This window comes from Coregonus clupeaformis, chromosome 27 (genome assembly GCF_020615455.1).
Source record: "Coregonus clupeaformis isolate EN_2021a chromosome 27, ASM2061545v1, whole genome shotgun sequence".
In the NCBI taxonomy this organism is placed as follows: domain Eukaryota; kingdom Metazoa; phylum Chordata; class Actinopteri; order Salmoniformes; family Salmonidae; genus Coregonus; species Coregonus clupeaformis.
The window spans coordinates 12,642,581-12,657,103 of record NC_059218.1 but is presented as its reverse complement, the minus strand read 5'-3'; the positions used below and the strand labels follow the sequence as shown (position 1 = coordinate 12,657,103).

At 44.5% G+C, this 14,523-nt stretch overlaps 1 protein-coding gene across 3 annotated transcripts in view; it reads right to left on the bottom strand.

The window, feature by feature from the left end:
- The window catches only part of LOC121541458 (uncharacterized protein C18orf25 homolog), a 28,496-nt gene extending 20,713 nt beyond the window's left edge, over positions 1–7,783 (bottom strand). For all 3 annotated transcript variants that reach the window (XM_041850484.2, XM_041850486.2, XM_041850485.2), the window contains exons 1-2: positions 7,616–7,783; positions 5,300–6,163 (exon numbers count right to left, since the gene is read on the bottom strand). In XM_041850484.2, the coding sequence (XP_041706418.1) occupies positions 5,300–6,092 (793 nt within the window). In that variant the 5' untranslated portion in view covers positions 6,093–6,163; positions 7,616–7,783. The remainder of the gene's footprint in view (positions 1–5,299; positions 6,164–7,615) is intronic.
- Between the last annotated feature and the right edge of the window lie 6,740 nt (positions 7,784–14,523).

Genomic DNA, 14,523 nt, shown 5'->3' with positions numbered 1-14,523 from the left:
TCACAAGGTTACCACACAGTGGTCATATACTGTGGTAAAAAATGTATCCCTACAGCAGCACAAAACAATAACCCAATTGTAACACTCAGTAAATTATGTCTACATTCCCACAACGACAGTCACAGTTCAACAAGAACACTGCCGACGTGTGGATTACGTGGTGAGTGATGTGTTGTAACCTTCAAAAGGCATGGTGAATCGAGACAAATGAAACAGTGGAACAGTCATTAAAACATTCAACAATCAGTGATGCCTGTGCTAGAATCCATTTCAGATGAGCAAACATTAATAACCAGAAGCGTCAGTCAGTGTTTGTATTGGCCGGGGACACTATTGTTACTTGATGTCTCTGGTGACTATGTGGAGTGATTAATCTGAAATGTCTGTGGGAAATGTGTATTTTTGTAATAATTACAGTGCATTCGGAAAGTATTCATACTTTTCCCACATTTTGTTCCATTTTAGAATGAGGATGTAATGTTATTTTTTTTATTATGTTCCTCAAACTACACACAATACCCCATAATGACGAAGCGAAAACAGGTTTTTGAAATTTTTGGAAATGTATTAAAAATTAAAAATACCTTATTTATAAGTATTCAGACCCTTCGCTATGAGACTCGAAATTTAGCTCAGGTGCATCCTGTTTCCATTGATCATCCTTGAGATGTTTCTACAACTTGATTGGAGTCCACCTGTGGTAAATTCAATTGATTGGACATGATTTGGAAAGGCACACACCTGTCTACAGTGAGGGAAAAACGTATTTGATCCCCTGCTGATTTTGTACGTTTGCCCACTGACAAAGACATGATCAGTCTATAATTTTAATGGTAGGTTTATTTGAACAGTGAGAGACAGAACAAAAAAATTCAGAAAACCCATGTAAAAAATAAATATAAATTGATTTGCATTTTAATGAGGGAAATAAGTATTTGACCCCCTCTCAATCAGAAAGATTTCTGGCTCCCAGGGGTCTTTTATACAGGTAACGAGCTGAGATTAGGAGCACACTCTTAAAGGGAGTGCTCCTAATCTCAGTTTGTTACCTGTATAAAAGACACCTGTCCACAGAAGCAATCAATCAATCAGATTCCAAACTCTCCACCATGGCCAAGACCAAAGAGCTCTCCAAGGATGTCAGGGACAAGATTGTAGACCTACACAAGGCTGGAATGGGCTACAAGACCATCGGCAAGCAGCTTGGTGAGAAGGTGACAACAGTTGGTGCGATTATTCACAAATGGAAGAAACACAAAAGAACTGTCAATCTCCCTCGGCCTGGGGCTCCATGCAAGATCTCACCTCGTGGAGTTGCAATGATCCTGAGAACGGTGAGGAATCAGCCAAGAACTACACGGGAGGATCTTGTCAATGATCTCAAGGCATCTGGGACCAAAGTCGCCAAGAAAACAATTGGTAACACACTACACCATGAAGGACTGAAATCCTGCAGTGCCCACAAGGTCCCCCTGCTCAAGAAAGCACATATACAGGCCCGTCTGAAGTTTGCCAATGAACATCGGAATGATTCAGAGGAGAACTGGGTGAAAGTGTTGTGGTCAGATGAGACCAAAATCGAGCTCTTTGGCATCAACTCAACTCGCCGTGTTTGGAGGAGGAGGAATGCTGCCTATGACCCCAAGAACACCATCCCCACCGTCAAACATGGAGGTGGAAACATTATGCTTTGGGGTGTTTTTCTGCTAAGGGGACAGGACACCTTCACCGCATCAAAGGGACAATGGACGGGGCCATGTACCGTCAAATCTTGGGTGAGAAGCTCCTCTCAGCCAGGGCATTAAAAATGGGTTGTGGATGGGTATTCCAGCATGACAATGACCCAAAACACACGGCCAAGGCAACAAAGGAGTGGCTCAAGAAGAAGCACATTAAGGTCCTGGAGTGGCCTAGCCAGTCTCCAGACCTTAATCCCATAGAAAATCTGTGGAGGGAGCTGAAGGTTCGAGTTGCCAAACGTCAGCCTCGAAACCTTAATGACTTGGAGAAGCTCTGCAAAGAGGAGTGGGAAAAAATCCCTCCTGAGATGTGTGCAAACCTGGTGGCCAACTACAATAAATGTCTGACCTCTGTGATTGCCAACAAGGGTTTTGCCACCAAGTATTAAGTCATGTTTTGCAGAGGGGTCAAATACTTATTTCCCTCATTAAATTGCAAATCAATTTTTGACATTCGTTTTTCTGGATTTTGTTGTTGTTATTCTGTCTCTCACTGTTCAAATAAACCTACCATTAAAATTATAGACTGCTCATGTCTTTGTCGGTGGGCAAACGTACAAAATCAGCAGGGGATCAAATACTTTTTTCCCTCACTGTAGATAAGGTCCCTCAGTTGACAGTGCATGTCAGAGCAAAAACCAAGCCATGAGGTCGAAGAAATTCTCCATAGAGCTCCAAGACAGGATTGTGTCAAGGCACAGATCTGGGGAAGGTACCAAAAAATGTCTACAGCATTATAGGTCCCCAAGAACACAGTGGCCTCCATTAATCTTAAATGGAAAAGGTTTGGAACCACCAAGACTCTTCCTAGAGCTGGACGCCAAATAAACTGAGCAATCCGGGGAGAAGGGCCTTGGTCAGGGAGGTGACCAAGAACCCGCTAGTCACTCTGACAGAGCTCCAGAGTTCTTGTGTGGAGATGGGAGAATCTTCCAATTGGCAGCACTCCACCAATCAGGCCTTTATGGTAGAGTGGCCAGACATGACAGCCCACTTGGAGTTTGCCAAAAGGCACCTAAAGGACTCTCAGACCATGAGAAACAAGATTCTCTGTTCTGATGAAACCAAGATTGAACTATTTGGCCTGAATGCCAAGCGTCACGTCTGGAGGAAACCTGACACCATCCCTACGGTGAAGCATGGTGGTGGCAGCATCATGATGTGGGGATGTTTTTCAGTGGAAGAGACTGGGAGACTAGTCAAGATCGAGGGAAAGATGAACGGAGCAAAGTACAGAGAGATCCTTGATGAAAACCTTCTCCACAGCGCTCAGGAACTCAGACTGGGGCGAAGGTTCACCTTCCAACAGGACAATGACCCTAAACACACAGTCAAGACAACGCATGAGTGGCTTCGGGACAAGTCTCTGAATGTCCTTGAGTGGCCCAGCCAGAGCCCGGACTTGAACCCGATCGAACATCTCTGGAGAGACCTGAAAATAGCTGTGCAGCGAAGCTCCCCATCCAACCTGACAGAGTTTGAGAGGATCTGCAGAGAAGAATGGGAGAAACTCCCCAAATACAGGTGTGCCAAGCTTATAATGTCATACCCAAGAAGACTCAAGGCTGTAATCGCTGCCAAAGGTGCTTCAACAAAGTACTGAATAAAGGGTCTGAATACTTAAGTAAATGTGATTTCAGTTTAATTTTTAAATACATTTGCAAACATTTCTAAAAACCTGATTTTGCTGTCATTACGAGGGTAATGTGTGTAACAAAACGTGGAAAAGGTCAAGGGGTCTGAATACTTTCCGAATGCACTGTAATGTGATCTGTAGCAAATGTACAGCACCAGTCAAAAGTTTGGACACACCTACTCATTCAAGGGATTTTCTTTATTTTTACTATTTTCTACATTGTAGAATAATAGTGAATACATCAAAATTATGAAATAGCACATATGGAATCATGTAGCCACCATTTGCACACTCTTGGCATTCTCTCAACCAGCTTCATGAGGAATGCTTTTCCAACAGTCTTGAAGAAGTTTTCACATATGCTGAGCACTTGTTGGCTGCTTTTCCTTCACTCTGCGGTCCAACTCATCCCAAACAAACAATCTCCATTGAGTTGAGGTCGGGTGATTGTGGAGGGCAGGTCATCTGATGCAGCACTCCATCACTCTCCTTCTTGGTAAAATAGCCCTTACACAGCCTGGAGGTGTGTTTTGGGTCATTGTCCTGTTGAAAAACAAATGATAGTCCCACAAAGCGCAAACCAGATGGGATGGCGTATCGCTGCAGAATGCTGTGGTAGCCATGCTGGGTAAGTGTGCCTTGAATTCTGAATAAATCACTGACAGTGTCACTAACAAAGCACCCCCACACCATCACACCTCCTCCTCCATGCTTAATGGTGGGAACTACACATGTGGAGATCATCCGTTCACCTACTACTCTGCGTTTCACAAAGGTGGTTGGAACCAAAAATCTCAAATTTGGACTCATCAGACCAAAGGACAGATTTCCACCGGTCTAATGTCCATTGCTTGTGTTTCTCAGCCCAAGCAAGTCACTTCTTATTATTGGTGTCCTTTAGTAGTGGTTTCCTTGCAGCAATTCGACCTGATTCACGCAGTCTCCTCTGAACAGTTGATGTTGAGATGTGTCTGTGACTTGAACTCTGTGAAGCATTTATTTGGGCTGCAATTTCTGAGGCTGCCAACTCTAATGAACTTATCCTCTGCAGCAGAGGTAACTCTGGGTCTTCCATTCCTGTGGCGGTCCTCATGAGAGCCAGTTTCATCATAGCGCTTGATGGTTTTTGCGACTGCACTTGAAGGAACGTTCAAAGTCCTTGACATTTCCGGATTGAATGTCTTAAAGTAATGATGGACTGTCGTTTCTCTTTGCTTATTTGAGCTGTTCTTGCCATGATATGGACTTGGTCTTTTACCAAATAGGGCTATCTTCTGCATACCACCTCTACCTTGTCACAACACATTTTTTACATTTTAGTCATTTAGCAGATGCTCTTATCCAGAGCAACTTACAGTTAGTGAGTGCATACATTTTCATACTGGCCCCCCGTGGGAAACAAACCCACAACCCTGGCGTTGCAAGCGCTATGCTCTACCAACTGCTCTACCAACTGATTGGCTCAAACGCATTAAGGAGGAAAGAAATTCCACAAATTAACTTTAAACAAGGCACACCTGTTAATTGAAATGCATTCCAGGTGACTACCTCATGAGGCTGGTTGAGAGAATGCCAAGAGTGTGCAAAGCTGTCATCAAGGCAAAGGGTGGCTACTTTGAAAAATGTCAAATATATTTTGATTTGTTTAACACTTTTTTCGTTACTACATTATTCCATATGTGTTATTTCATAATTTTGATGTCTTCCCTATTATTATAGAAAATAGTAAAAATTAAGAAAACCCTGGAATGAGTAGGTGTGTCCAAACTTTTGACTGTTACTGTATAGTGATTGTTACTTTATGGTGTGTGCTAAATGTGGGTTACTTGGAATGTCTGTAGTAAATGCATTTAACATGGGATATACGTGTGGCGAATATTACCCCTGGGTGGGTTGGGTAAATGTGTCTGGTGTTGATTGTTACCTGGGATGTCTGTGGTGATTGTCTTGCCGCCTGATGTCTCATCTTCAGAAGAGCTGGTGCTAGAGTCACAGGTGAGGTCACTGTCACTCGTACTGCTGTCCTGCAGCAGGTTGTACTTCTTCCTCGCCGCTGCCTCACGCTTCTGCCTCAAAAGCCGTATCCGCTCCTTGTGCTTCTGGCTCCGGTGACCTTTGACTTTAGCCAGCCGGCCGTTGGTCTGCTTCTCGCCGCCTGCGCCTCCTGCCACAGCCGGCTGGCTGCGGTTCTTCTTGGCTGCCATTGTGTTGGTGGACATCTCGCTTTCAGAACGTGAACGCCGGGCCTTTCGCCCACTTGATGCTGACGTTTGGCCTCCTGCTGCCAGCTCGGTGTCGGCCCCGGCCACCGTGGTGCCCTCCTCCCCAGACGCCCGCGAGGCGGCTCCCTCCTCACCAGAGGAGAGTGTGTCTGAGTCAGCCAGGTGGCCACTGGAGGACGGTGAGAGTATGCAGGGGTTGGAGGAGTCGCTCTCGTGGACGCAGCCCGAGGCAGGCTTGTCGCTGCCAGTGGAGGCGTGCTGGGACTCTGGGGAGTCTCTCCTTAGCTCCTTCATGAGGCAGGGCATGGAGAGCAGGCTGGGCTCACCCTCCATTTGCAGGGGGCTGTCCCCCTCCTTTTCTCCTGGTGGAAAGCTGGTGGTGGTCTCTGTTTTAAGGGGCTCCCCCTGCTCCCCCCTAAAAGCAGCTGCTGACCCCACCTGTGCAGGACACTCTGGGAGGGTCTCGCCATCCACAAACTCCTCTTTGTCTGCCATCTTAATGCTAGTTGAGCGTAGGGCCCTGTGGTCTGACTGTCTTAGAAGGGTGGGCCTGGACAGGAACTCACCTGGAACAACAATATATATAAAGGGAAAGGGGGATACCGAGTCAGTTGTACTGAAATGTGTCTTCCGCATTTTTTGTATATATACACACTACCGTTCAAAAGTTTGGGGTCACTTAGAAATGTTCTTGTTGTCAAAAGGAAAGGACATTTTTTGTCCATTAAAATAACATCAAATTGATCAAAATACAGTGTAGACATTGTTAATGTTGTAAATGGCTATTGTAGCTGGAAACTGCTGATTTTTAATGGAATATCTACATAGGCGTACAGAGGCCCATTATCAGCAACCATCAGTCCTGTGTTCCAATGGCACGTTGTGTTTACTAATCCAAGTTTATCATTTTAAAAGGCTAATTGATCATTAGAAAACCCTTTTGTAATTATGTTAGCACAGCTGAAAACTGTTGTGCTGATTAAAGAAGCAATAAAACCGGCCTTCTTGAGACTAGTTGAGTATCTGGAGCATCAGCAATTGTGGGTTTGATGACAGAATCAAAATGGCCAGAAACAAATAACTTTCTTCTGAAACTCGTCAGTCTATTCTTGTTCTGAGAAATGAAGGCTATTCCATGCGAGAAATTGCCAAGAAACTGAAAATGTCGTACAACGCTGTGTACTACTCCTTTCACAGAACAGCACAAACTGGCTCTAACCAGAATAGAAAGAGGAGTGGGAGGCCCCAGTGCACAACTGAGCAAGAGTACAAATACATTAGAGTGTCTAGTTTGAGAAACAGACTCCTCACAGGTCCTCAACCCAGAAGAAGAGGCAGGGACACCCCGGTAGCTAGTTAGGACACCGGTAGACAGTGTCTTTCGCCCCTGCCAGTCGGGCACCGATTTCCAGCAGTTTTGTTAACAACGGTGAGGGCAGCTGTTCGGCAGGTGGGAGTGAATGTCAGTGTCCTAGCTAGCTAGGACTCTGGTACACAACAGGCGGGAGTGACACCGGTAGCTAGCCAGGACACTGGTAGACAGTGTCCTTCGATCCAAAAAAACTTATATTTCCCTTTTGACACATTTTAACCGCATTGACAATCTGGGGAAATCCTGAATATAAAGTGTCACACAAGCATGAATATGGCTGGTAAGGGGGGGTGGGGGGCTTTAAAACAGGAACTAATGGGATGCCTGAGGGGGTGCCCACATACAGAAACGCCCCGAATTGCGGGCCGCTACTGAGCAAGGCTGCAACTTTCCCATAAATCGTTCGTTTTTGACAAGTGGATTCAGTTGCGGGGAAGGACGGGGGATTTGTAAACATAGTCCACGAACCCGCTGAGCAGCTAGCTACGTAGCTAGCCAACTACCTAAAATGGAAGAGACGTAACATTAGCTATGCTAGTGACGATTCAATTTAAAACGCAGTCCTTTAGCTAGCCATGGTGTGCTAGCCAGTTAGCACTGACGGCGTATCTAGCTATGCAGGCTAACTTGCTAGCTAGCACCTTACCTTGGACCGGGTGTTACACGCTTGTTTCTTCAGTGTCCGACTTCTGTGACGACATTATTAGATATGATTTTTTTTTACGTATGACATATACAAATAATAAACGTGTAACGTCAACCTTAGTCCACTCTCACATACGAATACCAGCTAGCTACTTATTTCAAAATGTCCCCACCGGCTGATGTTCACATAAAAATTCGTGCGTCACTTCCCTTGTTGTAAATGACATTGGAAAAACTAGCACCTCTGTGCGTCTTGGAGGAGGTAGTGTAGCTACATAATCACTTCAGCTTGTAGGTGAACACTGTATTTTGGTTTTGAACATATATCACTAAAGCCGTGCTCACATTGACAGTTTGAAGTCACATCCTATTTATTTGCATATCCGATTCGAATCTGTTCTTTTTCCTGCAGTCTGAACTGAAGGCAAAAAGCACATGGAATCAGATATTTCAAGCCACCTTCGTAGGTGGTTTGAAGTCCAATACAAATCTGATTCCTGGCCATGTGACTTGTGTCTGAACGGTCAAATCTGATTTATTTGTGATTTTTAGACTGTTATTAGGCATATCTTGTTGCTTGCTAGCTACTCTGTTGACAGTTTGACAATAATATGTGGTAGCTAACTAGCTTGTTAATTAGTGAATGTGCTAGAAAGCTAAACAGCTACCTAGCTAGCTAGTTGACTGCTGTGGCTAGCCAAAAATGACTCGTTTTTAAAGTTTGATCATGTTATCCTGTGAGGCTTTAAACGTGTTCTTACACTATGCTTTTGAACATTCAAAGCAACTGGGAAATGTCCATGTCAGGCATTGTTGTCACCTTAGCTTGCGACATAACTTCTGAGTGATAGGAAGCACCACCACCAATCAGCCTACACCACTGCACACACACCCATCGCTACTATGACAACTAGGGTAGCTAATTTCCCCAAACATCGACACCCCCTAACCTCGGACACTCTAGCGGTTGGAGGACTAAATCACCTCGAGCTCAACATTTAAATGGACTGGAAAATAACGGTGAGTTTTTGCGACTAACGACACCCTTCTAGCTAGCTGACCACCGATTTTCAGTGCAATTTATGTAAGTTAAGTTTTGAGCGTTTTCAAAAAAGTTGTATATGTACACATTTTGTGGAACACGCTGCATATTGTACAATTCGACTGCGCGACAGACCACACATCATTTAATATCCAACTTTTTACCTCTGAAATATAGCTAACAGATTTTCTAATGTTGCTAGCTTAGTTGCTAAATGTTGATAGAACTGCTAAGTAAGCAAAAAGGAAAGAAATTGTAAGCGTTAGATAATACATATCACGAAAACAGCTGCATGTTGTCAAGCTTTACCGTATCAAAATTGGAGTCCTCTGACTGAGGCGTTTTGCACAATCTGCAAAAATGTATTTGGAACTTTGAACCATTAACTTTTTGACACCTATCACTGTTGGCTATGTTTCATCTTACAACAGCTACATAGAGGCAGTATTTAGTCAAATGGTACAATGTATGCATCAATATTACACTAATTGGGACACTCATTTTCATTACAAATAACATTTAAAAAAAACGTGGGTACACTTTCAGTTATTGTGAAAACTTTCATCACCTTTCAATGCCTTAGCTTTGAAATGTAAATTTTTATACATATTCAGATTGAGTTATCTTTCTAAAATGTGTATAGTATGCCAAGTTATTTAGCTACATGTATTTACCACTGCAGCATGGAGAAAGTCAAGAGGAAGCAGTGGAGTGAGGTGGACATGTTCCATGCCATGGAGGACTGCGAGGCAGGGATGGCTATCCGCCAGGCTGTCAAGGTTAGGCATCTTTTGTTTTTAGGAGATTACCATGTGTATGTGAATTTTATCTGCTAGTAACAGTTTTCTTTTCTTATCTACCAAGGTGCATGGTGTACCTCGGGAGACCCTGGCGGACAGGCTGAGCGGCCGGGTGACCCATGGTTGTCGCAGAGGACCACCCACATTGCTTGCACCAGAGGATGAAAAGTCTCTGGTGCAGTACTGTATCTACTGCACCAGCCATGGGTTCCCCTTCACCAGACAGAGGCTGATGAAATACGCTGACAAAATACGCAGGTATTTGGTGTTCTATATGTTTATGTATGTAGATTGGTGGACTGACTGTTCTCAATGTGTATGATGTAAATGTGAATGTGTATGGTGATGCCAAAACAAACATTTTCATCCTGGATGGACAATTATATATTCTATTCTATTGTAGGTTTCGGCACCCAGGGGAAACAATCCCACCACTGGGGAAGAGGTGGTGGGAAATGTTCAGGAGGAGGCACAAGAACCTAAGCATGAGGAGGCCGGACACCCTGGATAGGGGGAGAGCTGAGTGTGCCACACGTCAGACGATGGACACCTTCTTCACTTCTTATGAGAAGCACTTGGAGGAGAGTGGGTTGAGGGAGAAACCCAGACAAATCTATAACTTTGATGAGTCTGGGTTTCGTAGCGACCAGAGCAGGCACAAAGTGCTGGCTCCCCGGGCGCAAAACACGTGTACCAGGAGGCTCCGGGGACCAAGGAGCACATCACAGTGCTGGCCTGCTTCAACGCAACTGGGGAGGACGTCCCCCCGTTTATCATCTACCCCAAGTGTTTCCCCGGTGGCCACTACACACTGGGAGGCCCCCCCCAAGCCTTGTATGGACGGTCAAGCAGTGGCTACATTGACGGGGACCTGTTCAGGAAGTGGTTTCAGCACTTCATTAAGCATGCAGTGAAAGAGCGCCCTCTCCTTCTCCTCTTCGATGGGCATAAGAGCCACATGGACCCGGAGGTGCTCGCGGGCGGCACTAAGGGGAAGGGGTTATACTTCTTTGTCTTCCACCACACTGCACCCGTGTCCTGCAGCCGCTGGATGTGGCATACTTTGGCCCTTTAAAGGCTGAGTTCTCCAAGGTAGCTGGAGACCTTAGCCATTTTGACCACTCCTACATGGTAAACAAATCAGAATTTGCCAGAGTATTCCGCTACCCGTACCAGCGATGCAAGGACATGCGCTATGTGGTGGAAGGATTTAAGAAGTGTGGCCTCTTCCCTTTTGACCCTTCAGCCATTGAAGGGTCCCGTTTAATGCCGTCTCCGACCCTACCGGGTCCCAACACCGCCTCTACTGGAACCAGCAGCACTGTGCCATCCATCAGCACCTCCTCCCCAGCGACCACAGGAGGACCCTTAGCCCCTGCTCCAGTCCCAGCCGCTGCTCCAGTCCCATCCCTAGCTCTAGAAGAGCACCCCCTAACAGAGGGGGGGCTGATAGCGAAGGACCTGGGGCACATCCTTACTGTCCTGAAGTATCGGCTGGACCGATACAGAAGACTCCCTGTGGTCGCCACATGCCTCACAGGGGAGGAATACACGCGCCAGTGGCAGGAGAGGGGTGAGAAGGAGAGGGCCGAGGCAGAGGAGAAAGAGCGTCGGGCAGCCCTCAGAACACAGAGGGCACAGGAGAGGGCTGCCATGGATGAGACCATTGACGCCATCGCCTCTGCTGGACCCCCTGCTGGAAACACCCCTTACAGCTGCATCACCACTGCCAGTGCCTCCCAGTGTGCAACACCTGTAGGAGCCGCCGGAGTCCCCAGCTGCAGAAGAAGGCCACATGCCTACTCTCCCGGCCACACCATCGTCGGCCCCTCAACCCCACCATTACAAACACCACCTCCTCCAAGCCATCGTCGGCGGTTTTGTCCACCACCACCCCAATGCACACCACCCCCCATGTCTGTCACCACCAACACGGCCTCCTCTGGACCAACTGCCTCCTCCGTCTCCCCTGGTCACACCACCATAGCAGCCTCGTCTTGTGTCCCTGCCCCCTGCAATTTGAATACCACCACCTCAACAGGTAAACACATGTTAAATTACGAAAAAATTACTTATCCGTTTTATAAAACAGCAATGTAAAAAAAATATATATCTTTACATATCTACAGTACATAGCACCAGCCCTCAAGTCATCTCCACCTCCTCCAAAACCTCTGCAGCTTCCTCCAGAGGTATTGATGTAAAAAAGTTGAAAAGGGTTTTCATGCAACATGCTCTGTCTAACACTACTTTTTCTCAAACTGCAGCACAGAAAAGGAAGAGAAAAGCTACACCGGTCACATCTGTCACACCACCCATGGCACCACTCTCAGGTACTTCATAATCTGTTTTTCTCGCTCTCTCAGTTGTATCAATTACTATTGTTGTTGAAGAACTTCTACATTTTGCAAAACCATATTAATCAATTTGTATTATTATTTTATTTTTTATAAAAGAAGACACCACCTGCTGTGCTCGCTGCGGGGAGCGTGATCCGCCTGCAAGCTCCCCTCAGGAGTGTAGATCCGAGGTGCCATGAGTGTGCTGTGACTTCTGCCAGCACTGGTTCCACTGCAGGTGTGTGCAGTGGGATCAAGAGCTCCAAGAAAGCTTGGTGGAAGATTCGATTCTCCATGTGTCTGGACATTTCCCAGTTGCTTTGAATGTTCAAAAGCATAGTGGCTCATCTTTACTTTCCCACCTATGATTTTGTAAGACAGATAAAGATACCCTTCCACACATTCTGGAAAAATATAGCCTAAACAGCCCATGACAAGTTGATGAAAAACCCTTACGATTTCCATTGACATTTATTATCATTACAAATACTTTCTACACTTACAATCCCCAAAATGTATGTGTCATTTTAAAAGCAGCCCTTTAGACATGGAGGAATTAATGAAGTCCACCTTCATCTCCAGTTGAGCATCAATTGCAGCCTTGGACAAGGAGAAAACAGTTAACTTAAAATATAATTGTCACAATGTACAGTATCATCACAAAATTCATGTTGTATTGTAGAATGGCAAAACTCACAAATTCTTGCTTTGCCTCTTCAATTTTTACTTCAGCAAGAGATGGACTCTAATGGGGAGATACGATATTATTTAGAAGAGCATATCACAAAAATGAGGGAAAATGTAAATGAAATTACTTTTAAAAAATACAAACATTTCTTACTGGGCTCAAATCTCTGTAGGGTTCTAGTTTCTTTGACAAAGGTATAATTTCTTGTTTCAACGTGGCAACTTCCTGCAGAGGGAGGAGAAAACCATTGCAATACATTTCACAGCAAATACTACCAGCTTAAAAAAATCATAACATAAGTATACCTCGGAGAACTCCAAGAAAGCTTGGTGGAAGATTTGATTCTACATGTGTCTGGATGCCAGCTGGTCCTGAGGGTGAGAGGATGAACATGCATTGCTTATGACCCAGGCAAAAAGCCCTAACCACCTGACCATGTTTCCGAGGTTGACTTCCCAGCTCAATAAACCACAAGCTACCCCCAATCCAACATCTCAAAACCAGAAACCAAACAAAGGAAATCTTGACTCTTGAGTCAGTATGAAATTGTATGCACTCACTAACTGTAAGTCGCTCTGGATAAGAGCATCTGCTAAATGACTAAAATGTAAAATGTGAAGAAAATTAGTAAACAACATATTATCAGCTGCACATAAGACAACAGCGACCTCTGCCTTCTTGTTTTGGTATGACAGGTCTTTGGATTTTGCTTTGACATAGTCCATATTCAGCAGTCTTTCTTCTGCTTTAGCACTCTCCAGCGCTTGAGCTTTCACTGTTTTCTTGACGTCCCTGTAATCAGATGATTATGTCAATTAATTAACTCTAGATCTGTGCAGATGATGTGAGCATTTAAAACAAATGCAACATTTCAGATGAATCATGACTGTGTGATCCTCTTACTCTTGTAAGGTTAGAAATAGTACAAATAAGTTAATCAACATAAAGTTTTTAATGAAAATATGTCAATCATTTATTTGAATATGTTGGTAACCCGTTGTATAAAAGTGATAATGCCCTCGAAGCCGGTGTTTGTTGGATATATTGGCATGGTTTGTCGGCCCTCAACTTCGTCTCAGGACTAACAACACCAGTACCAATATATCCAACAAACACCGGCTTCTCTGGCATTATCACTTAATTAACATGTAATGCGCTGAATTTATAAAATGCATCGGCCAATTCAGAAGGGAAGAGAAACTTTGGAGGGAGCTTCCTTTTTTAAAGTAGCTCTCGAGACTAGAGTCTCTTTCTGGGATCAACTTTCACAATAACTGGGCTGGCAGATGTCTATCAGACCATGTAGATGGGGTGCTCTGTCCAGACTAAGTCTCTACCTAGCAAGTTAACCGATTACACATTCATACTTTGTTACTTTATCAAATCTAGTAACCCATTATACTATTAAATTCTCTTAATACTTTTTACACCACTTACGTACGTCTACGTGTGGGTATGCAAGTTGTATATTATTATTATTATTATTTCTATTGTTACTCAATCAAATCTATAGTAACCCATTATCTCTTCATATGTTATTTATCTCCAGTAACCCATTATACTTCATACTGTAGTGGAGCGGGTCGAGAGTTTCAAGTTCCTTGGTGTCCACATCACCAACATCTATCATGGTCCAAAGAACAGCTCAAATAAGCAAAGAGAAATGACAGTCCATCATTACTTTAAGACCTGAAGGTAAGTCAATACGGAACATTTTAAAGAACTGAAAGTTTCTTCAAGTGCAGTCACAAAAACCATCAAGCGCTATAATGAAACTGGCTCTCATGAGCACCGCCACCGGAATGGAAGACCCAGAGTTACCTCTGCTGCAGAGCATAAGTTCATTAGAGTTACCAGCCTCAGAAATTGCAGCCAAAATAAATGCTTCACAGAGTTCAAGTAACAAACACATCTCAACATCAACTGTTCAGAGGGGACTGTGTGAATCAGGCCTTCATGGTCAAATTGTTGCAAAGAAACCACTACTAAAGGACTCCAATAAGAAGAAGAGACCTGCTTGGGCCAAGAAACACAAGCAGT